This window comes from Podarcis bocagei (genome assembly GCF_964188305.1).
Source record: "Podarcis bocagei genome assembly, chromosome: 18".
NCBI lineage: Eukaryota > Metazoa > Chordata > Lepidosauria > Squamata > Lacertidae > Podarcis > Podarcis bocagei.
In genome coordinates, this window is record NC_138144.1 from 9,390,537 (window position 1) to 9,416,067 (window position 25,531).

The following is a 25,531-nucleotide window of genomic DNA, read 5'->3' on the forward strand; positions in this document are numbered from 1 at the left end:
ATGTAGGTTCAAAACAAACTGTCCAGCGACCCATCTACTGACTCATTCAGCACTGTAAATATACGCCCCCATTTATGCATGTTTGGGGGGTTTATCGATTTGAGTGTGGGGCAGCTGGGGTTTTCAGAGGGGCTGGGGAGGGGGGTAACCAGTTGTGTGTATGTGTGTGTTTTTAATAGTTCCTTTAATAAAAGTGGGGAATGCTGGCTGTGGAGATCCAGGTGTGTTTTGTAGCCATTTGAGATAAAATTGCAGAGCTGAAAGGGCCCCCTGGGGGTCATCCAGACCAACCCCTCACCCTGCGATGACAGAGGATTCCCGAAAGATGTCGGCTTTCTCTGGATTAAACTTAGTACGTGGGAGCGCTGGTTGTTCAGAAGAGTCACTGTCTCCAAAAAGCATTCTCCTCTGTGAATTTGTCCAGTCCTCTTTTAAAGCCTTCTAGCCTGCTTCCTGTGGCAGGACGTTCCACAGTTTAACTTTGTGCCGCAGGAAGGACTTTACCTGTGCTGCATCGTCTTAAAACAATGACACCACTTCTCCCCACCCCTTTCCGCTCCAATTAACACAAACCAACCACTGCCTTCTTTTTTTTCCCTAAGAAAAACAATATTTATTGTTTCATTGGCTGTGCATCAAATCAGAAAAGGAGGCGTCTGCAACAGAATCAAACCTGGCAGCCGTTCCTTCCCCTCTTTTCGACATTTTGGTTGGCACAAGTCACCCTCTCCATCCATCCGGACACCCAAATCCGGCTTCCACGAACGGGGGGGGGGGAGGAGGAGAATTAATGAGTAGGATTTGTATCCAAGAGACCTTGAACTCGGGACCACTAGCCACAGATGCCGGACATGGCCCCACTGAATCGAAACTTTGGGGGGACATTTCTCTCTCTATGGCTTTTAATTAAGAGCGGTACCCAAACTCCCACAGAAATCAGAGAGACCTCAAAGTGCATAGTTTTTAGTTTTAAATTGGGTCCACTTACTGCCCGTGAGTTTCAGACAGAGAATAAACCTGGGATTAATGGAACTGGGGGAGGGGGGGACCTGGAAACTTTCTGCTACACAGAGCCCATGCTCTGGCCTTTTTCTCAAAAGAGACCATTAAGTTTATAGACCTCATGGTTCTGGGCTAAGGGCTGGTTCACAACTGAACACAGGCAGGCAGCGGTTCTCTACCCACCCTCTTCGGAGTTCGGACCAGGCAATTTCTGCATGGAGCTCCTGGCAAAACTTCCTCTTAAGAACTTTGCTTTCAAACAGGGCTTGAAGAATAAGAGGAGCTATATAGCAGCAGCTCTAAGCCATGGTAGTTCAATGGAGCCTCCAGTTTGAAGCGCAGTCTACCTCTGATGCTCGGGGGCACGGGATTGGCCAGTGTGGGTCAGGTGGCAGATTCAATACACCCAGCCTGGACGGGCCTAGCTCTGCTCGGGTCAGCTGCAATTCTGGGGTTGGACTAGATTGCCCTTTGGTTCCCTGCCAACCCTACAATTCTATGAAAAAAGCAAATTTTTTTACACCTCACCTGTGTCCTTCCTGACCCGGGACGTTCTTCAGGAACCTCACATCATACAACTGGGATTTTAAAAAAGCACATCTGATTTTCACCATTTTTTTAAAAAAAACAAAAACATAATTTTATTCCAAGCGCAGAATCTGAATTTCCTTGATGCAGAATTTGGGGATAGATTGCATAGATTACAACCGGTACTTTGGATCTGGGAGACCTGAGTTAGAGGCACAACACTCCCATGGACTTGTAGAATGCAGGGGGGAATAGTCCTCTGGCCTCAGTTTTCCCCATCCGGAAAATGGGTTTGAGGGCAATTCATACGGGCGACACTGAGAGGACACACAAGCCAAGCGGAGATCCTTAGAGCAGGTCTGCAGGCTGGAGGGAAAAGAATGATCCATGAGAAAAATAGCAGCAGGGGGGGTTGTTTTCGTTTTTTAGTGTCTCAGTCGAAACTGATCCGACCAGCAAAGGAAGCCGGAATCCTGTTGCGAAAAGAGTGAGATCGCTGTTTTTTCAAAGTCGTCAGTATATTTCAAATTGCATGCAGCTCAAAGCTATTTTTGCATAGCATCTTCAACAAACATGGAGGGAGCGCCCCCTAGCCGAGGCGGATTTTCCCCACTGCGGACGGAGAAAGTGGGGCAGGCAGCTTCCATCACAAGTAAGGGGGCAGCGGTGCTGAGCATGTCAAAATGTGTCTTGTGTTTGTGGTGGACGGGAACCTGCCAGCGACCAAGTCCACCTCTGTGGGGTTGCTGTCCAAGTGTTGTCCAAGCAGCTTGTTTATCCAGCCTGGGGTTTTATGCTCTGACTGGGAGCCCCTGAGAAGAGGCGGCTCACAGCACACACCCCGTTTGAGACCCCTGGGTCTTTCTGAGTTTTGGTCCTTGCCCCTAATGTAAAATTCTAGTCCTCATGGAGTCTAAATCAAGAGCCGATCTGTAAAAGCAGGAGCAATTGGAGGTGTCTTTGTCCGAGCCACACCCAGCTCTATGTTCCCTTACACTGGCTGGCAGCTTCTCCCCAGGGTTCGGGGGCAAGGGGTCGTTTGCAGCCCGACCTGGAGGAGCTAGACACTGTGTGAGTGCCTGGAGGCGGTTGGAGGATGGATGGCGGCTAACAGATTGAGGTTGAATCCTGACAAGGCAGAAGTACTCTTTTTGGGGGACAGGGGATGGGCAGGTGTGGAGGACGCCCTGATCCTGCATGGGGCAACTGTGCCCCTGAAGGACCAGGTGCGCAGCCTGGGAGTCATTTTGGACTCACAGCTGTCCATGGAGGCGCAGGTCAATTCTGTGTCCAGGGCAGCTGTTTACCAGCTCCATCTGGTACGCAGGATGAGACCCTGCCTGCCTGCGGACTGTCTCGCCAGAGTGGTGCATGCTCTGGTTTTCTCCCCCTTGGACTACTGCAATGCATTCTATGTGGGGCTGCCTTTGAAGGTGACCTGGAAACTGTAACTAATCCAGAATGCGGCAGCTATACTGGTGACTGGGAGCGGCCGCCAGGACCACATAACACTGGTCCTGAAAGATCTACTTTGGCTCCCAGGACGTTTCCGAGCGCAATTCAAAGTGTTGGTGCTGACCTTGAAAGCCCTAAATGGCCTCGGCCCTGTATACCTGAAGGAGCATCTCCACCCCCATCGTTCTGCCCGGACACAGAGGTCCAGCTCCGAGGGCTTTCTGGCAGTTCCCTCTCTGCAAGAAGTGATGTTACAGGGAACCAGGCAAAGGGCCTTCTTGGTGGTGGCACCTTCCCTGTGGAATGCCCTCCCATCAGATGTCAACAACTACCTGACTTTTAGAAGACATCTGAGCGTAACCCTGTTTAGGGAAGTTTTGAATGTTTGATGTTTTATTCTGTTTTTAATATCCTGTTGGAAGGCGCCCAGAGCGGCTGGGGAGGCCCGGCCAGATGGGCAGGGTGTAATAAATTATTATTATTCAGGGTGCAGAGGGGGTGCTCCATCACTGAGCTGTGCCCCCACCCTGGAAGGCTGGCAGTACCCGGACAGTAATGCAAGATTCTAGTCCTAGTGTTACTGGCAGTGAATCAATACTCTGGTCCTCATGTGTCTGAATTGCAGGCCGATCCAAATAGGAGCACGGGAAATTTTACTGAGTCCACGTAACCTGGGGGAGCAACTGCCTGGGTCTTCTGCCCCCCCCCCCCCAAGGTCATTAAGCTGAACATGCCAGAGCCTGGACCTGGGGCTTTCTGCACGCGCCTAGGGGCGCTCTCTGCTTGCGGGAAAGGAAATTCTCCTATTTGCCTTTGTTTCACGCAGACGTCTGGGAAGTTTGCACGTTCGGTGCACCCCAAACTAACGCGCCCCCTCACCTCACCCCACTGCAAAAAAAGTTTTCTCTCTCAAAATACCTCCCCGCTTTGAAGTAAGCGGAAATCTGGCTTGCTTCCAGGCGAAAAGGCTTGCAAATCTGCACTGGGGACCCAATCCACCTCGGTCACGGTTCACGGCTGCTTTGGGGCTCCCCGTCACCCCAGACCCCTTGGCCACACTGGTTGGGGGGTGGGGTGTCCCACACCATCTAGGGAGGGGCATCATGCGGCAGAAGGCAGATCGAGAGAAATGGGGGTGAGAGGGGAGGTTGGGAGAGGGGTCAGGCTCCCCCCCTCTCTTGAGGCCCAAGTATCAAGGAAGTTGGGGGGGCATAAGCCCCCCAGCAAGGCCTCCGGGGGAACTGTCCGTCTGTTCGAAGCCGGAGTGGATAAACGAAACCAGGAAAACAGAACCAAAGATGCTACATTTCCCGCGCCCACAATGGAACGGAAAAGGAGACATTCCCAACGGACGCCCACCCTGCCCCTCTCTTGGCACTGGGGTGGTGGGGGGTAGAGGCAGTCACAGCAGGGAGGGCGGCCCCCCAACCCACCCCCCGAAACGGGGAAAAAATTGCACAGAGTTCGCCGCCTCGATCCGGGGGAATCGGGTGGTGCCGGGGGACATCCAGGCTGTCGGTGCGGCGGCCGCGGGAACGGGCAGGGCAGATGTGGGGCGGGAAGGCAGGTCGCGGCAACTCCGCGCGCTCGTCGTCTCCTCACTGCCCCGTCCCGTAGGGCCAGTTGAAGGTGCTTCCCGAGAGGAGCATGTCCCTGATGAGGGTCTCAATGGGGGTCTTGCCCACCAGTCTCATGAAGAAGAGCTGCGAGATGAGGGAGGCGGGGACGGCCCGCAGCGCAGGGAGGCGCAGCAAGAGTCTGCCAAAGCGCTGGGGCTGCGAAGGGTACTGCGAGCGGACGTACTCTGTCAGCGCCACCTGCGCCTTCTCCTGCAGGCTCTCCACGTGCGCCGGGTCTGAGAGGCCGCAGGCGTCTGAAACAGAGGAGACGGTTATAATAATAATAATAATTTATTATTTGTACCCCGCCCCTCTGGCTGGGTTTCCCCAGCCACTCTGGGCGGCTTCCACAAAGACCAAAAATACAATAAATGTCACACATTAAAAACCTCCCTGAACAGGGCTGCCTTGAGATGTCTTCTGAATGTCAGGTAGTTGTTTATCTCTTTGATATCTGGTGGGAGGGCATTCCACAGGGCGGGTGCCACTACCAAGAAGGCCCTCTGCCTGGTTCCCTGTAGCTTTGCTTCTCACAATGAGGGAACCGCCAGAAGGCCCTCGGAGATGGACCTCAGTGTCCAGGCAGAACGATGGAGGTGGAGACGCTCCTTCAGGTATACTGGGCCGAGGCCATTTAGAGCTTTAAAGGTCAGCACCAACACTTTGAATTGTGCTCAGAAACCTACTGGGAGCCAGTGTAGGTCTTTCAAGACCGGTGTTATGTGGTCTCGGCGGCTGCCCCCAGTCACCAGTCTAGCTGCCGCATTCTGGATTAGTTGTAGTTTTCAGGTCACCTTCAAAGGTAGCCCCACGTAGCGTGCGTTGCAGTAGTCCAAGCAAGAGATAACTAGAGCATGCACCACTCTGACCTGACAGTCTGCGGGCAGATAGGGTCTCATCCTGCGTACCAGATGGAGTTGGTAGACAGCTGCCCTGGACGCAGAATTGACCTGTGCCTCCATGGACAGCTGTGAGTCCAAAATGACTCCCAGGCTGCGCACCTGGTCCTTCAGGGGCACAGTTACCCCATTCAGGACCAGGGAGTCCTCCACACCTGCCCGCCCCCTGTCCCCCCAAAACAGTACTTCTGTCTTGTCAGGATTCAACCTCAATCTGTTAGCCGCCATCCATCCTCCTTAGTGTTCGTGAGAGCCCTATCCTGTCCCCAAATAACCCTGAGAACCGAGGAACGCAGATAGACTGCCTGTAGACCTGGAGGCTCCACAAGAACAGGCCTGGCTGCTGGATCAAGCCAAAGTGTGACTAACAGGAAGAAATATGATTTAGAATATGATAGACAAAAATGGAGTGAAGAGTTAGGGGCACAGATAACAAATGATATATGGGAGTCAAGTATAATATCAACAGAAATAGCCTCTGTGGATTTAAGACTGAGACTTATTCTGCAGAAAATAATATTCAGAGAAAATAATATTCAGAGAAAATATTCAGAGAAAATAATATTTGCTGATCTCCAGCAAAAACTATACCAGAGGAAAATAACAAGTGCAGACGACTGCTGGAGATGTGGGAGTAAAAGTGCGAACTTGGTACATATGATGATGAATTGCCGGATGATAAGGTCATTTGGTGCGAGGTGAGGACATTTATAGCAAGGGTAATAAAAAGAGATTGTTATGTAGGCGAATTGAATTTAATTCTAAATTATATTCCGGAAACGTGGGAGATTACAAGGGGTCAAAAAAATAATAATGGATGTACCGTGCCATATTCGAAGCAAAAAAACTTGTTTTGATGAATTGGGAGAGTCACAAAAAGATTCCATTGAGCACATGGATTGATGATATGGACAGACTAGCAACATACGAACAAACTGCATGTCGACGCAAATTACGAATGGATAAATATGAAGAAATCTGGAAGGAATATTTAAGCGATAAGGCGGACAGTGGTGGGAAGTAGGGGGTTGAGAGGTGGGGAAATATTGTTAAAAAGGTGTAGTCATAGGTATATCAGTATTCAAATCTGAATTGTTAAATTGTGTTATTAGTGCTAGTATGGTTTTTGTTGTATGTGTTTTTTGTGGTTGTTCTTTGTATTGAAAAAATGATTAAATATATATATATTTTTTAAAAAGTCAAAGTGTGAGGGGGGGATAGAGACACGTCTCTACTCCTGATACGCTCCGACAGTAGAGACTCTCTCATGGTGGCGGGTTCAAGCCCTACGTTGCCGGGGGTTGAGCTAGATGACCCTTGGGTCCCTTCCAACACAACAATTCTATGATCCTGTCCTCACAGTGGCTAAATACCCCTGAGAAACTAGGAACTGAGATAAACTGCCTCTGGACGTGGAGGTTCCACAAAGATACCAAAAGAGGCTGGCTGCCGGATCAAGCTGAAGAGAGCGGCCCATTTAATCTGGAATACTTTTTGCACATGTGCAATTACCCACAGCATCTTAAAAAGCAGAACAGCATCTTAAAAAGCAGAGACATCACCTTGCCAACAAAGGTCCATATAGTTCAAACTATGGTTTTCCCAGTAGTGATGTATGGAAGTGAGAGCTGGACCATAAAGAAGGCTGATTCCTGAAGAATGGATGCTTTTGAATTCTGGTGCTGGAGGAGACTCTTGAGAGTCCCATGGACTGCAAGAAGATCAAACCTCTCCATCAGCCCTGAGTGCTCACTGGAAGGACAGATCCTGAAGCTGAGGCTCCAAGACTTTGGCCACCTCATGAGAAGAGAAGACTCCCTGGAAAAGACCCTGATGTTGGGAAAGATGGAGGGCACAAGGAGAAGGGGATGACAGAGGACGAGATGGCTGGACAGTGTTCTCGAAGCTACAAACATGAGTCTGACCAAACTGCGGGAGGCAATGGAAGACAGGAGTGCCTGGCGTGCTCTGGTCCAGGGGGTCACGAAGAGTCGGACATGACTAAAGGACTCAACAACAACAACACAATTACCCTTAGGAACCCAGATAGACTGCCACTGGGCATGCAAACTTGCACACTGCCTTGCCACAAGGTGGCACTGCCTCTATGCGCGCCACTCGCAGACGAGAAATGGCAAAGAGCGAGCATGAACCACACGCTCCGTGGCCGGCAGAGGGTCCTGTTGCTCCTCAGCGTCCTTGCAGCTTCCGCAACAGTCATCTAAGCACCGGGATTTTGCCAAACCCAGGGAGCCGGCGAAGCAAAAAGCTTTGCCAAAGCGGAGCTGCAGGGAGCAAACTCACCATGACCCCAGTCGCTCTGGGTGCCTTCCAATCAAGAACACCTCAAAACACCGGTCGCTGAGATTGTTATTCTCAGGGTTGTGGGTTCGAGACCCACGTTGGGCGCAAGATTCCTGCACTGCGGGCAGGTTGGGCTAGATGACCGTTGGGGTCCCTTCCAACTCTTATGATTCTATGGTCACACATTAAAAGCTTCGTGATGCAGGGCTGCCTTCGGAGGTCTACTGAAAGTCGTATAATTTATATCCAATAACAGTAATAATAATTTATTACTAATAGTTCATTCGTGGCCTCATTGTTTTATTTTCTCCTTCAGTGGCACCTGCCCCTGTGGAATGCCCTCCCACCAGATGTCAAGGAGATCAAAGAACGACACAACTTTTACAAGACATCTGAAGGCAGCCCTGTTTAGGGAAGCTTTTAATGTTTAATAGGTTATTGTATTTTAATATTCTGTTGGAAGCTGCCCAGAGTGGCTGGGGAAACCCAGCCAGATGGGCAGGGTATAAATAATAAATTTTGTTGTTGTTGTTTTTTCCAGATGTGCTGGGAGCTGCCCAGAGTGGCTGGGGCAACACAGCCAAATGGGCGGGGTATAAATAATTAAATTATAATTAGACCACCTCCTCTGGTCCTTTTTGGAAATAAGGAGTCTTTGGAAATATTTTGTGGAATACAGCGGTACCTTGGTTTTCAAACTTAACCGGTTCCAGGAATCCATTCGACTCCCAAAACCGTTTGAAAACCAAGGCGTGGCTTCCGACTGGCTGCACTACAAGGAAGAAGCCACGTCGGACGTTCGGCTTCTGAAAAACATTCGCAAACCAGAACACTCACTTCCGGGTTTGCGGCGTTTGGGAGCCGATTTGTTCAGGGACTAAGCTGTTTGAGAACCAAGGTACTACTGTATTTGGAAAAAAATATCATGGTTATATGAAAACATGTGTAGGATTTGAAGTATAGCAGCAGATGAGAGAATTGGTAGGTTAATCATTTAGAATTAATGTATCTAATGGGTAAAATGTAAGTCATATAGCCGCTTAATGAGGAAAGGAAAGAACACGGAATGGAAGTCAAAGGATATGAGAGATTTGTTTTGAGTTTAAAAGAATTTCCAAAAATTGAAAAGTTCATTTAAATGTTTTAAAGAAATAATCAAATAATATCTTAAACAACTATTATATTATATTATATTATATTATATTATATTATATTATATTATATTATATTATATTATATTATATTACCTAATACTTATAACATTGCACAATTATGAAAATAGTTAGATGGTGATAATTATTATATTATTATAATAATAATGCTATACAATAAAACTGTTGTTGTTGTTACTGCTCTGCTTCTTAGTACTTCTGTGATTTTATGCCATTTTGATTTACTTCAACAAAGCATTTTCATCCAGAGAGAGAAAAACCTCCAAATTCAGGGAGCAATTCTGCAACAGCCAAACACGCGGCTTGGCTCACTCGCCCGAGCCGCCTCCATACAGCCGGGAATGGCTCCGGCCGGTGTGCTCACCTGGGGTGAAGAGGGCGATGGCTTTGAGGCAGCTGTACTCCGCCAGGTCCACCTGCAGCCGGTTGAGCTTCTCCACCTGGTCCTGGAAGATGCGGATCTGGTCCATGAAGGAGACCACGCGGTCGGCCGACATGGGGGCCGCGTGGAATCCGGCGGCAGCCAGCAGCGGCGCCATGTGCAGCGGCAGCGCGGACTGCGCGGCGTTGAGGACGAAGAGCTCGCTCCAGCTGAGCCTCAGCAGCGCCACCTGGTCCGAGACGGGCAGGTCGGGGAAGAAGGGGATGTTTCGTGCCCACTCCACCGTGCTGAAGAGGAGCCGCGCCGCCAACTCGCAGATGTTATCAATGCCCATCACGCTGCCTTGCTGGGCGTACTGGGAGCTGAAGCGCGCAGTGGGGTAGGGCTCGGCGCGGAGGAGCTGCGAAATCAGCTCCGAGACGGGCTGGCCGTTGTAGTATTCGCCGCTGGGCAGGGCGTTGGGGCTGGCGCTGGAGTGGGTGGGAGGGATTCGGCCCCTCTGGACGGCTGAGGGAAGCAAGCAGAGAGTGCTGGTTAAGGCCAGAGTGGTGCATGCTCTGGTTATCTCCCGCCTACTGCAATGCGCTCTACGTGGGGCTACCTTGAAAGGTGACCCGGAAACTACAACTAATCTACCTCTCTTTTAAATCAGAACCAGTGAAGGTGGTGAAGGTCCTGTGTGAGTGCCTGGAGGCGGTTGGAGGATGGATGGCAGCTAACAGATTGAGGTTGAATCCTGACAAAACAGAAGTACTCTTTTTGGGGGACAGGGGGCGGGCAGGTGTGGAGGACTCCCTGGTCCTGAATGGGGTAACTGTGCCCCTGAAGGACCAGGTGCGCAGCCTGGGAGTCATTCTGGACTCACAGTTGTCCATGGAGCCGCAGATCAGTTCTGTGTCCAGGGCGGCTGTTTACCAGCTCCATCTGGTATGCAGGCTGAGACCCTAGCTGGCCATAGACTGTATCACCAGAGTGGTGCATGCTCTAGTTATCTCTCGCTTGGACTACTGCAATGCGCTCCACGTGGGGCTACCTTTGAAGGTGACCCGGAAACTGCAATTAAACCAGAATGTGGCAGCCAGACTGGTGACTGGGGGCGACCGCCGAGACCACATAACACCGGTCTTGACAGACCTACATTGGCTCCCAGTACATTTCCGAGCACAATTCAAAGTGTTGGTGCTGACCTTGAAAGCCCTATACAGCCTCAAAGGCCCGGTATACCTGAAGGAGCGTCTCCACCCCCATCGTTCTACCCGGACACTGAGGTCCAGATCCGAGGGCCTTCTGGCAGTTCCCTCGATGCAAGAAGCCAAGTTACAGGGAACCAAGCAGAGGGCCTTCTCGGTAGTGGCGCCCTTCCTGTATAACGCCCTCCCATCAGATGTCAAAGAGATAAACAACTACAGTGGTACCTCAGGTTACATAAGCTTCAGGTTACATACTCCACTAACCCACCACCACTCTGTAACCTGAAGCGTATGTAACCCGAGGTACCACTGTATAGGATTGGGGGACACCTGGCTTACTAGCAATACCTGTGAAAAGGATCTAGGGCAGCGGTTCTCAACCTGAGGGTCCCCAGGTGTTGTTGTACTACAGCTCCCATCATCCCTGAGCTCTGGCCTTGCTAGCTAGGGGTGATGGGAGTTGTAGTCCAACAACATCTGGGGACCCACAGGTTGAGAAAGGCTGATCTAGGGGTCTTGGTGGGCCGCAAACTGAACATGAGCCAACAGGGTGATGCAGCAGCAAAAAAAGCGAATGCTATTCTAGGCTGCATCAGCAGAAGCCTAGTGTCCAGATCAAGGGGGAAAACAGTCCCACTCTATTCTGCCTTGGTCAGGCCACACCTGGAATACTGTGTCCAATTCTGGGCACCACAAATTAAGGAGGGCGTCTTCTGCAGCAGTCAGTGGAAAAAAGACAGTCACGAAACCAAGAAATTACACAAAACAAATGAAATGCCATGAAAATCCCTGAAATGACAAGTAATCGACTATAGAGTTAAATTAAATAACAAAAACCAAAAAGTTTAAGGAAAATATTATCCTAGAATTAAACAAAGACTTAACGAGATGCCGGCTACAAAACTCTAGGAAGCATTTCAGCCTTGCTCTTGAGTTTGTTTAAAATCATTTAAGGTTTATAATTTCTTTATTTCCTGATTAGTTAAGTGAAACGAGTTTTGTAGCCGGAATCTCGTTAAGTCTTTGTTTAATTCCAGGTTAACTTTTTCCTTAAACCTTTTGATTTTTGTTATTTAATTTAACTTTATAGTCGATTACTTCTCGTTTCAGGGTCTTCTGCAGTATTAGCTACCCTTCCCAGGAACCACAGAATCACAGTGTTGTAAAATCCTGCCCGACCCCCTGCAAATGCCAGAATCTTTGGCTCAGCATGATCCTCTGTGCCAAAGGAAACTTTCGGGGGTCGGATCCAGCAAAGGCAGCTACAGGTTCTCCAACTGCATCGCAGGGGGGTTGGACTGGATGACCTGTGGGGACCCCCTCCAACGCTGCAATTCTATGACTCTATCCCATTCCCAATGAAGGGAGGAGCTCGTGGGCAGGATCCGAGGGCACGATCTCCCCTGGAGACCTTGGAAACCCGAGGGGGTGGTGAGTGAGGGGCACAATCACTGTTGAGCCAACAGTGTGACGCGGCAGCTAAAAAAGCCAATGCAATTCTGGGCTGCATCAATAGGAGTATAGCATCTAGATCAAGGGAAGTAATAGTGTCACTGTATTCTGCTCTGGTCAGACCTCACCTGGAGTACTGTGTCCAGTTCTGGGCACCACAATTCAAGAAGGACACTGACAAACTGGAACGTGTCCAGAGGAGGGCAACCAAAATGGTCAAAGGCCTGGAAACGATGCCTTATGAGGAACGGCTAAGGGAGCTGGGCATGTTTAGCCTGGAGAAGAGGAGGTTAAGGGGTGATATGGGAGCCATGTTCAAATATATAAAAGGATGTCACATAGAGGAGGGAGAAAGGTTGTTTTCTGCTGCTCCAGAGAAGCGGACACGGAGCAATGGATCCAAACTACAAGAAAGAAGATTCCACCTAAGCATTAGGAAGAACTTCCTGACAGTAAGAGCTGTTTGACAGTGGAATTTGCTGCCAAGGAGTGTGGTGGAGTCTCCTACTTTGGAGGTCTTTAAGCAGAGGCTTGACAACCATATGTCAGGAGTGCTCTGAGGGTGTTTCCTGCTTGGCAGGGGGTTGGACTCGATGGCCCTTGGGGTCTCTTCCAACTCTAGGATTCTATGATTCTATGACCTGTGGAAACGGGGCCAAAAATCCAAACAAAGGAATAATTTGGTGCTCCCTCGCTCTCAAGATGGTATTTGGCTCTCCAGCTGTGACCTTTACTGCTACTGAGTCATATGACCTGCCAGCCTGCAGGCTCCTTTCCTCACCCGCCTGTAAAATCCTGCGCTCTCCAAACAAACACCACCTGTTTTACCGGTTTGACAGCGACCCGCTGAGCCCTCCGGCAGCCTTGAAGGCAAGCAGCTCACTCCGCCAAAGCCAGGGCCTCTCGACTCCGCACCAGGTCCCACATTAACCTGCCTCCCCAGCCATCTCACGCTGCTAGACCTCAGCTTCCCCTTTGCTCTGGGCTTGCCAATCAGAAGGTTGGCGGTTCGAATCCCCACAACAGGGTGAGCTCCCGTTGCTCGGTCCCTGCTCCTGCCAACCTAGCAGTTCAAAAGCACATCAACGTGCAAGTAGATAAATAGGTACCACTCCGGCAGGAAGGTAAACGGCGTTTCTGTGCGCTGCTCTGGTTCGCCAGAAGCGGCTTAGTCATGCTCGCCACATGACCCGGAAGCTGTACGCCGGCTCCCTTGGCCAATAAAGTGAGATGAGCGCCGCAACCCCAGAGTCGGCCACGACTGGACCTAACGGTCAGGGGTCCCTTTACTCTTTACCTTAAACAGACTGATGTGGCTTTCTAGGATGCAGGCAGTTTTAGAAACGCAAGATAGATGAGCTAGGCGCCAAATGGCTCCTAAAACCAAGGTTTCAGTCGCCAATATATGTGAAATTTGTGGAAATATATATTTGAAAAATAAAATAAAAAGTGGTGAAGATATTAATAGGCAAGGTGTTAAATTGTTTTTATATGCAACAACAGCGGCAAGAGTATTGTTAGCCCAGAAATTGATGCAAGAAGAAATTCCGACAAAAGAAGAATGGCAGATGAAATTAATGGACTGTGCAGAATTGGACAAAATGACAGGAAGGGTTCGAAACCTGCAGGACCAGAGATTTACAGAAGATTGAAAGAAATATACGAACTATTTGAAGAGCAACTGTAATCAACAAATTACGCTAGTAGGAATACAAGAAGTTTTGTAAGGAGAAATATATGAAATATTGCAAAGTAGAGAAAGAATAGAGATATTGGTTAAGAGATTTAAATCTAATAGTGGAAGTAAGAAATGTATATTAAGTGAATAGACTAGAAAATTTTCAGATGTGATTGATGGTCAAAAAAATGGTGTAGGAAATGAAAGTATGTTTAATTACTGTTGAAAATGATGTGTTGAAAAATTTATATTGAAAAAATAAAAAAGTAAAATGTATCATGTTTTTTTAAAAAAGAAACTCGGATATGTAAGCCAAATGGCTTCTTAAACTGAGGTTACAGGCGCCAAAACGGAATTTCTAGTTGGCATTTTGGGACAAGTCTCATTTTCCAAATGATGGACTGACCGTGATTGATTCTCAGTTAAACATCTGGCTAGTTCAGAGGAAAACCTTGAGCCAGGTTGAGAATTTTGAGAGCTTAAAAAAGGAAAGTCACTTGATCCAGGGACAATCCACATATATATATATATATATATATATATATATATATATATATATATATATATATGCAGGTTTTGGTGTCTTCGGGTGTCTTCCCGTGTAAGAGTTGGGGTGTCTAGGCGACGTTTCGACGAGGTCTCACTCGTCATCTTCAGGCTGGTGCTTTCGGCTTCTTGTTACTAGAACATGCTCTGTTCTAGTAACAAGAAGCCGAAAGCACCAGCCTGAAGATGACGAGTGAGACCTCGTCGAAACGTCGCCTAGACACCCCAACTCTTACACGGGAAGACACCCGAAGACACCAAAACCTGCATTCTTGTACCCGTGAAAATCTACGAAAGCATATATATATATATATATATATATATATATATATATATATATATATATATTGGCTTATTCTGACTTCTTTTTCTTAATGGTGGCACTGACAATTCATAAGGTAGGAATATCCTTCACAACTCTGAGCAAGGAAGTGGGGGAAGCGAAGACAAGCAACAACAATTCACTGTGACGCTGTTCAGTGCGCCTGCTCCTGCTGCACAGAAAAAACGTTTTGGTTCCTGAAATTCATTCTGATTGTGCAACCTGGCTCCCAGGCATCTTCACTCAGTCGCAAGTGGATGAAAGGTAAAGGGGCCCCTGACCATTAGGTCCAGTCGCGGCCGACTCTGGGGTTGCGGCACTCATCTCGCTTTATTGGCCGAGGGAGCCGGCGTCCAGCTTCCGGGTCATGTGGCCAGGATGACTAAGCCGCTTCTGGCGAACCAGAGCAGCACACGGAAACGCCGTTTACCTTCCCGCCGGAGCGGTACCTATTTATCTACTTGCTCTTTGACATATTTCGAACTGCTAGGTTGGCAGGAGCAGAGACCGAGCAAGGGGAGCTCACCCCGTCGTGGGGATTCGAACAGCCGACCTTCCGATCGGCAAGTCCTAGGCTCTGTGGTTTAACCCACAGGGCCACCTGCGTCCCTAAATGGCTGATGGTCAGGTGCAAAATGTGTTTGGCTCCTGGCTTATTTTGAACCCTGGTTCTGCTGCGTTCCAGCTGGCACCAGGCACTTTGACCCAGGGTTATCCGTGCCAGTGTCGGACCTTTGACTCCTTTGCATTGCTGGCGTATGGCAGCTCCTAAGCATTGATTTCCTGACACAACTCTCTTTCAGGTCGGGTCTGTGGGTGGCTGGCAGATTTCACCATCTGCAAAGTTGAGTCCTGCCAGTTGAGTCCCCTTCTGCCATCCAGCGGGTACTGGGTGCCAGCTGCGCCAGACGCTCAGCAGAAGAAAAATTTAAAAATACATTATAGAAGACAGAATGGTTGGAACTTAAAGAATGAACATCATATGTAGCTGCAGACAGCCAGGAGTCCTTTTACTCTACTGGACCATCAAGAAGGCTGATGGCCGAAGAATGGATGCTTTTGAATTATTTTGCTGGGGGAGACTCTTGAGAGTCCCATGGACTGCAAGAAGATCAAACCTCTCCATTCTTAAGGAAATCAGCCCTGAGTGCTCACTGGAAGGACAGATCCTGAAGCTGAGGCTCCAATACTTTGGCCACCTCATGAGAAGAGAAGACTCCCTGGAAAAGTCCCTGATGTTGGGAAAGATGGAGGGCACAAGGAGAAGGGGACGACAGAGGACAAGATGGTTGGACAGTGTTCTCAAAGCTACCAGCATGAGTCTGACCAAACTGCGGGAGACAGTGGAAGACAGGAGGGCCTGGCGTGCTCTGGTCCATGGGGTCACGAAGAGGCGGACATGACTAAACAACTAAACAACAACAACTTTTTTCGTTTTTTCCTTCTTTTCCTTTTCTCTTGCTTTCTCCTTGGGGACCAGCAGCTGCCTCTCAGCCTAACCTACTTCACAGGGTTGATGTAAGGATAAAAATGGAGAGGAGAGGATAAAAAATCCCAAGCTTATCTGTTAGGGTTGGTGGGCAAAGGCATACCACATATGAAAAAAAAACAATCTTTTTATATGCAACAACATCTGCCAGGGTAGCAATTGCCACTAAATGGAAATCTCAGGACAAACCAACAAAGGGAGAGTGGATTTGTAAATTGAGTATATAGAATTGGCAAAATTATAAGATATCAATCAAATCAAAAGTCAAGAATGGCGTGGAAGTATTTCGAAGATTGTATGTCAAAATATTGTTCTAAAAATGACACGCTAATAGGCTTAGAATAAAAAAATGTAAGCAATAACAAAACCAGTAACGAAAGAAGGAAAAATCAGAACGTAACAAAAATAATCTATTATAGAATGCAAGGGGGAAAGGTAGAAAGAAATATAAAGAAGTCGAATTGCTGTGGAGGGAAGTAGCGGGTGGGTGGTGGGGTTTATAATTAAGTGTATAATTAAGTAGCTGTTTTAATCTAGGTACAGTGGTACCTCGGGTTAAATACGCTTCAGGTTACAGACTCCGCTAACTCAGAAATAGTGCTTCAGGTTAAGAACTTTGCTTCAGGATGAGAACAGAAACCGTGCTTCGGCGGCGCCGCGGCGGCAACAGGAGGCCCCATTAGCTAAAGTGGTGCTTCAAGTTAAGAACAGTTTCAGGTTAAGTACAGACCTCTGGAATGAATTAAGTACTTAACCCGAGGTACCACTGTATTATGTTTTATGTGAGGGAATCATTGGGAATTTTGGTTATTATGCATATATGTTACGTTTCAATAAAGATCTTGGGGGGAATGGAGAGGAGGTGAGGAAAGATGGGATGCAGAAACAAGAGGATGAAAATAAACCCAAAAATAAGTGATATACCTGATGACATGAGTTGTGTGATGTAGCACAAAATAAATTCAGCAGCTTTCGAGGTCCTGCAAGGGAGCTCGGTTAACAGACATATGTGTCGTCCTCTTTGGAGTTTGTATCTCTCCAAATATCACATACACACATACACACACACCCCAGTACTGGAGAGTACCTTCTTTCCTCATCCCGACGCGGAAACACTTCTTCAGACGGCAATACTGGCATTGATTGCGGTGGTGCTGGTCTATCTGGCAGTCGCGGTTCGACCTAGGTTAAAACAAAAATCATGAGATAAGCTGCTTCCTTCCTCCCGTTTACACACACGGCTGTCCCGTCTCTTTGAGGAAATGCACATATTGTTAAAAAAAAAGAAAAAAGATGAACCTCTCCGTAAGTCACCCAGTGCCAGAAATTCCCCAGGCGCATTTTGCAACCGTTCACAAAGCAGCAGCCACAAAAAACAAGCTAAGCACTACAATTCAAGCAAAAGTTGTGTTATATGATTGACACATCAATGCAGCATTTATAATCTGTAAAATGACATTAGCAACGTTAGCCAAATAGCCACAGAAAAATAAACTGAGTGGAAGTGGTTCTCCAGGGTTTCGGACTTGGGGAAACTCTCCTATTCCTACCTTGGAACGGTGTTAGAAATTAGGCAGGTGCCAGGCGCGTTTCGCAACTGCCGCGGGTCCCATTGCAACCACATGGAGATTTCTGGGTGCCCAGGCTGGCAACTGACATCTCCACCTGGCTGCCCCCTCCCGCTTTCTTAAGCAGATAAGCAGAAGAGCTGATTTATTGAATATGTCTCCCACCTTTTTCTCCAAGGACTACACGGTTCATCCCCCCCCCCCGCCAACTTAATGCCTACAACGACCCTGAGAGGTAGGCTAAGAGGCTGGGACTGACTCCAAGGACACGCAGTGAGCTCCATGACTGAGCGGGGATTTGAACTCTGGAATCCTGGTCTCCCGGGTCCTAGTCTGCCATTCTCACCACTACACCACCCTGCCTTCCTAGAGCACGTCTGCTAGGGGGAGGCTCTATATATTAAGCAGGTAGGTAGGTAAGTAAGTAAGGGACGCAGGTGGCGCTGTGGGTTAAACCACAGAGCCTAGGACTTGCCAATCAGAAGGTTGGCGGTTCGAATCCCTGCGACAGAGTGAGCTCCCGTTGCTTGGTCCCTGCTCCTGCCCACCTAGCAGTTTGAAAGCACGTCAAAGTGCAAGTAGATAAATAGGTACCACTCTGGCGGGAAGGTGAACGGCGTTTCTGTGCTCTGGTTCGCTGGAAGCGGCTTAGTCCTGCTGGCCACATGATCCGGAAACTGTACGCCGGCTCCCTTGGCCAATAAAGCGAGATGAGCGCCGCAACCCCAGAGTCGGCCACGACTGGACCTAATGGTCAGGGGTCCCTTTACCTTACCTTTTAGGTAAGTAAATAAGTAAGTAAATGGGAATCAAAATGTCACTTAGAGAAGAATCAGAAATATTTCCCCAGAAGCCTGAATTTGTTTTATTCTAGATTGTTTGATTGGATATAGATAGATAATTTATTATGGTCGGAGACCAGCTTATAAAACACACTTGGGGGTACAATCCAAGAGGGAAAGCAAACATTTAAAACAATGTACACCAATAAATTTAAAATTTATAAATGCGATAAGCGTATAGACAATTAAAACTTTAAGATAAGCTACTGCAGAGAGATGACCCAGAATCACCCAGGTAATCAAGTTTGGGGATTTTCTTAACGAACTACTTTGGGTCGGGGGATGGTCTGCGCCTACAGATCTGTACACAGAATCTGGCGACCATCCGGGTCGTCTTATGATCTTTGCCTAACAGGAAAAGGTCGATTTTTGCTTTTCCGGGAGGTCAGTGAGCCTCACCAGCATGGGACCAGTGGTCTCACTCTGTGCCTCTTCCTAAAAGGGACATTTAAAGAGCAAGTGCTCTGGGCTTCCTAGCTCCCCCAACGAACAGGCGCAAAGTCTCTGAGCATAGGGGACTTTTTAAAAGGATCCGGCGAGGGCAGAGCCGAGCTTCTGGCGAGTGTAAAAGCCCTTCTTGCATTTTTGGATACGAGAAAGAAGAGATATGCTGCCGGTGCGGCTATATCTCTCTCGATTTCTCCAATTTTATAGCAGGGGCACCTTGAGCAGTCCTGTTGTCTCTCGGTGTCTGTGTTGATTGGATATTTTAATGTGTTGTAAACGACTTTGAGGGTTTTTCTTTCTTTAAAATATAAAGTGGTATAGAAATCACCGTCGTCATCCCCCCACTATCTACAGTGGTGCCTCGCAAGACGAAATTAACCCGTTCCGCGAGCCTCTTCGTCTAGCGGTTTTTTCGTCTTGCGAAGCAACCCTATTAGCGGCTTAGCGGATTAGCGCTATTAGCGGTTTAGCGGCTATTAAAGGCTTAGCGGCTTAGCGGCTAAAAGGCTATTAGCGGCTTAGCGGCTAAAAGGCTATTAGCGGCTTAGAAAAAGGGGGGGAAGAGGGGGAAAATCGGAACACTCGCAAGACGTTTTCGTCTTGCAAAGCAAGCCCATAGGGAAAATCGTCTTGCGAAGCAGCTCAAAAACGGAAAACCCTTTCGTCTAGCGGGTTTTCCGTCTTGCGAGGCATTTGTCTTGCGGGGCACCACTGTATTGTGGCAACTATAACCTGGGTTTAAGGTGCCATTTGGCGACTGGCTTATATATCCGAGTTTCTAACCACGGGGAGAAGAGAATTCTGGACTCCGCATAGGTTGTGATGAACCTCTCCCAATTCCCATCCCATTTGGACACTTGCCTTCTGCACTAGCAAAGAACTGAAACCCTCTGGCTTCTCCAAATGCACACAGACCATTTCTCTCTTTGGGGCCCATCAGGTCAATGCGCATGAGCAGGCAAAGGAGTCAGGAATCCCAAAAATTCCCTCCTCCCCGGACAAGGGGCTCTGAGGAGAGGGTTACCAGGGCAGGAGGGATAAAGCAGGCAGGCAGTACTGCCTCGCCTCAGTATCTCCGGAAAGACGTTTTATGCCACATCACAACGCTGGTCCATTGAAGCTCAAGACTGCCTGCACTGACTGGCAGAGACTCTCCAAGGCAGGGGCCAGCAACCTTTTTCAGCCGCGGGCCGGTCCCCCGTCCCTCAGACCATGTGGTGGGCCGGAATATACAGTCATACCTCTTGTTACGTTCGGTTCAAGTTATGTCTGTTCAGGTTGCGTCCCGCGGCGACCTGGAAGTACCGGAAAGGGTTACTTCCAGGTTTCACCGCTCGCGCATGCGCAGACACGCAAAATGACGTCACACGCATGTGCAGAAGTGACAAATCGCGACCAGCACCTGCGTAGACGCGCAGGCGCGGGTTGTGTTCCTCTCAGGTTGCGAATGGGGCTCCAGAACAGATCCCGTTCGCAACCAGAGGTACCACTGTATTTTGAAAAAAATAATGAACTAATTCCTATGCCCCACAAATAACCCAGAGATGAATTTTAAATAAAAGGACACATTCTACTCATGTAAAAACCACGCTGATTCCTGAACCGTCCGTGGGCCAGATTGAGGAGGTGATTGGGCCGCATCCGGCCCCTGGGCCCTAGGTTGCCTACCCCTGCTCCAAGATTTCAGGACCCTGGGCGCAGCATTGGGGACATGCCATTGGGGACTGAGCCCTTAAGCTATGGTCCTTTCATTTAGAAATGAAGCAGGGATCTAGTCCTCATGATTTAAAACTGGTACACAAGAATGTGGGCAGAGGAGGGTGGCCAACAACTTCCTGACACGGAGAGCTGTTCAGCTGGGGAACGGTCTCCCTCGGGAGGCTGTGGACTCTTCTCCCTTGGAGGCTTTAAAGCAGAGGATGGAGGGTCATCTGCCAAGGATGCTTTAGCAGAGATTTCTGCATTGCAGGGGGTTGGTCTGGATGACCCTCAGAGGCCCCTTCCAACTCTACTATTCTGTAGTCTCTTCCAGCTCTGTGATTCTGCACTGAGTGGCAGGAGATGCTCTCCAGGGTTTCAGCCACGGTCTTCCCCAGCTATACCTGGGGACATCAGAGAGTGAATGTGGGGCTTTCTGAATGCCAATAATAACAATACTGTAATAATACATTTTTATTTATACCCCACCCTTCCCGGTTCAGAAAGCCGGGCTCAGGGCGGCTAGCGACAAATTTAAAGCACTTAATTGATACAACAACAAAAACCAGCATAAAATACAGTATAAAACGCGAATGACGGTAAATTCAGAATTCAAAAATCAATTTAGGGAGAAAATCCATCCAGTAAACATTAGATGATCATCAGGGCTAGCTGGCTAAATTAGTCCTATTTGGGCCAGCGAGGAGATCAGGGGACAATTAGCTGTGGGATCCCAGAGCAGGCAGTCTTCATAAAAAGGGGAGGCGGAGGAAAGGAAGGGGAATAAAAGATCAGGCTAAGTTCAAGTTGAAAGCCAGGCGGAATAGCTCTGTCTTACAGGCCCTGCGGAAGGAAGTTAAATTCTGCAGGGCCCTGGCCTCATGGGACAGAGCATTCCACCAGGTCGGAGCCATCACTGAGAAGGCCCCGGGCCCTGCTGGAGGATAGTCCCAACACAATTAAAAGCACAATAAAAAAATCAAACATCAAAAGCTTCCCTAAACAGGACTGCCTTCAGATGTCTTCTAAAAGTCAGATAGTTGTTTATTTCCTTGATATCTGATAGGAGGGTGTTCCCCAGGGCTGGTGCCACTACCGAGAAGGCCCTCTGCCTGGTTCCCTGTAGCTTGGCTTCTCGCAGTGAGGGAACCGCCAGAAAGCCCTCGAAGCTGGACCTCCGTGTCTGGGCTGAACGATGGGGGTGGAGACGCTCCTTCAGGTATACAAGACCAAGGCCATTTAGGGCTTTAAAGGTCAGCAGCAACAGCTCCATCGTCTTTTACCGTCCCTTTTCCCTCACATGCCATGTCTTTATTTTTTACTTATTTGCTTAAAAGCAAAAAACTTCTGCAAACTCCGGGTTTGCAGAGGGGGCAAAAGCAAGAGCCCTCGATGCCTATAAATGCCAGAAACAGAAATATATTTTATATGCAGGAAAAGACCAGGGAGACAGGAGAGGGCTCCTCTGAACAAAGTGGGGGGGGGTGTAAACAGCCGGGTCCAAAGTCCATGCGACGGAAGGGGCAGAGCAAAGGTGAAGGCACAAAAGTCCCCAGCCCCACGGACCCTTTGCAGACATCGGGCCATGCTCATCAAACCTGCAAAAGATCCGTACAATCTGAAGATTTTCGAGTTTGGCAACACAGATGCGCCGTAAGCAACACTTCCTTCTCCACTTTCCCCTTTTCTTTCCCGGAAACGTGGAGCTGGAAGGGACCCCCCAAGCTCATCTAGTCCAACCCTGCCCCCCAGCAATGCTCAAGAATCCCTGACAAGAACGGCCATCCAAACTCTGCTTTAAAAACTGCAAGGAAGGAGCGTCCGCCACCTTCCAAAGTTGTCCGTTTCACTATCGAACTTTCCTTTCTTGTCATTTTAAATCCATTGAGCTGAGGATCTGGGCAGCCATCATGGCGAGTCGAGAACCCTTCCTTCCTCCTCCTCTTTCATGAATGTGACAGATCCTATTTTAAAGCCATCTCAGTTGCCTCCAGTGGGAGGCAGTTCCGCAGTTTAACCACGTGCCGAATGAAGAGGAGGGTGTGTTTTTTTAATTAAAAGAGAAAAAATCTGCCCTGAATCTCCCAACATTCAGCAAATACAGTGGTACCTTGGGTTAAGTACTTAATTCGTTCCGGAGGTCCGTTCTTAACCTGAAGCTGTTCTTAACCTGAAGCACCACTTTAGCTAATGGGGCCTCCTGCTGCTGCCGCATCACCGGAGCACGATTTCTGTTCTCATCCTGAAGCAAAGTTCTTAACCCGAGGTACTATTTCTGGGTTAGCGGAGTTTGTAACCTGAAGCGTATGTAACCTGAAACGTATGTAACCTGAGGTACCACTGTAAGAGAAATCTGCAAATTAGAGAAATCAGCTTCTGAGTACGGATACCAATATCCGTGTGAATGAGCTCTGATGGGGCGGCGATGGTCCCGCTAATTATGTCATTAGGGGGCCAGTTAATTTGCCACCAAAGTGGAGCGTGTGTTAAATAGGCAAATTTGGCCGGCTTTGGGCGCTGTCCAACTGCCGAAAGAAAAAGGCATGAAAGGCTCCCTTGTGGAGACGACGGAGACACACAAACACACCCCGTTTTATACAAGGGAAATAAATAAATTACGGGTTCAATTACTCCGGCCACAAAGAGCGTGAGGCACAGAGAGAGGCCGTCGCAAGTCCTCCTAATGTCACACAAAGGGCCTGGCGGCCGGGGACCGGGTGCGAGTCCCTGCGTCTTGCTGCATTAATTGAACGAATGGGTTTTAATTGGATTTGGAATAAGCGCGCAATTAATTGCTGCTGCTTGGCCATTTTTTCGCACTCTTATCTTTCTGAGCAGAACAACTGCTTTTTGTAACGGAGGACACCGGGGATACGTTTATGGAGGCGAGGTGGTGGTTTGGCCCGAAAGAAAAGTAGGGAACTACAAGGTTAGGACATCTGCTTTGAGTGCAGAAGGTCAGGCCTTGAGGGAATTCTCCCAGGCAGTGTTAGAAACTCAGGGGTATAAGCTAATTGCCAAATGGCAACCTTAAGCCTGGGTTACGGTCATCACAATGGAAAGTCCTGGCGCTTAAAAAAACAAAAAATGAGACGATGGTGATGATGGTGATTGGCTGTGGCGCGGTATATGCAGAACACAGCAAATAAAACCGCAATCAGATCAATAAAAACATCAGCGAAGAGCTTAGAATTTTGCTAAATAAATACATGGTCAATTGTACTTATCGTCTGATCAAATAAAAAATACCGGTTTTAACTGCTTTTTGTTGAAATTTTGTTCTTTAAGTAAATACACTGTCAATTTTTAAATACCTCCTGAATGTTTTTTTTTAAAAAATACCTGTTTGAAACTGCTTTTTGTCGCTAATCTTAACCTTTTCGTGAGTTATCGGGTTTCTTTTTGATTTGTTTTTGTTTTGACTATGCTTTTCGTGTTTTTAAATTGTTACTTTATCCTGTGAACTGCCCTGAGACTTGCAGGTATAGGGTGGTATACAAATTTCAACAACAACAACAACATTAATTATATATATGGTCATTTTTCAACTGTCTTTTGGATTTTTAAAAATACTAACTTTTAACTGTTTCTGCGGATAGTTCACCCCTCCACCCCCCCCAATCAATAAGAGGTTTTGTTACGGAATCCGTTCAACTTACAAAACATTAGAAAAACAAAGCGCGGCTTCTGATTGGCTGCAGGAAGCTCCTGCAACCAATCAGAAGCCGCGGAACTCACTTCCGGGTTTGTGATGTTCGGGAGCAAAAACGTTCGAAAACTAAGCTGCTCAAATTCCAAGGTACGACTGTATTCATTTGGTTAAATAAGTCCCCCCCCCCCCCAATAAACAAATAAGTACGGGTTGGTAAGAAAGAAAATCCACAGTGGGGAGGCCCATCTGACTAACACAGCTTTCAGGAGATGTAAGAAACAAAAAAGGCAGGTACAATTCCTTCCCAGCCTCCAGTGGCAGTGAGTTACACAGGACACAAGGCTCAGATGCCAGTAAAAGTGGGCCGGAAGAAATAAGGTGGTCCTGCAGGTACTTTGAGCCAGAGTTACTTTGGGCTTTGTGGGTTAATGCAAGAACCTTGCGTTGCAGGGAGCTGGGTCCTTCCCAACTCTACAGTTCTATGACTCTTTATGACTCAAACCTGGATAGCAGCAGTGTTCGAAATTTGCCAGGAGCATTTTGCACCTGGCTATCGGCCACCTGCGACCAAGTGAAGATGCCTGGCTGCCGGGATGACGCCTGATGTCTCCCCCATCTGGGGATCCTTGGGTCTGGACTGTTTTCACACACTAAGGCCTCATCCTGCCATATTTGATCGGCACAATCGGAATGAATTTCAGGAACCAAAACGCTTTTTCTGTGCAGCCTGAGAAGGAGCAGTGAAGAGCGTTCTAGTGACTGGTTGTTGCTTGTCTTCAGTTCCCCCACTGCCCTGCTCAGAGTTGGGAAGAATATTCCTACGTGATGAATGGTCCATGTCACTGTTGATAAAAAGAGGCTGGAATAAGCCAATATTTGTGGACTGGATCAAGGGACTTTTCTTCTTTCAGTTCTCAAAGTTCTTAACCTGGCTCAAGGTTGTCTTCTGAATTAGCCAGATGTTTTAACTGAGAATCCATCACAGTCAGTCCATCATTTGGAAAATAAAGACTTTAGGGTAACTAGGCTTTCTGTTTTGGCACCAGAAACCTTGGTTTAAGGGGCCATTTGGCCCCTAAAGGTAAAGGTAAAGGTAAAGGGACCCCTGACCATTAGGTCCAGTTGTGACCGACTCTGGGGTTGCGGCGCTCATCTTGCTTTATTGGCCGAGGGAGCCGGCGTACAGCTTCCGGGTCATGTGGCCAGCATGACTAAGCCGCTTCTGGCGAACCAGAGCAGTGCACGGAAACGCCGTTTACCTTCCCGCCAGAACAGTACCTATTTAT

At 48.3% G+C, this 25,531-nt stretch overlaps 1 protein-coding gene across 1 annotated transcript in view; it reads right to left on the reverse strand.

The window, feature by feature from the left end:
• Nucleotides 1–587: 587 nt before the first annotated feature.
• The window catches only part of NR2F6 (nuclear receptor subfamily 2 group F member 6), a 30,613-nt gene continuing 5,669 nt past the window's right edge, over nucleotides 588–25,531 (reverse strand). The window contains exons 2-4 of the mRNA XM_081177950.1: nucleotides 17,126–17,220; nucleotides 9,344–9,868; nucleotides 588–4,858 (exon numbers count right to left, since the gene is read on the reverse strand). Of these exons, the coding sequence (XP_081034076.1) occupies nucleotides 4,584–4,858; nucleotides 9,344–9,868; nucleotides 17,126–17,220 (895 nt within the window). The 3' untranslated portion in view covers nucleotides 588–4,583. The remainder of the gene's footprint in view (nucleotides 4,859–9,343; nucleotides 9,869–17,125; nucleotides 17,221–25,531) is intronic.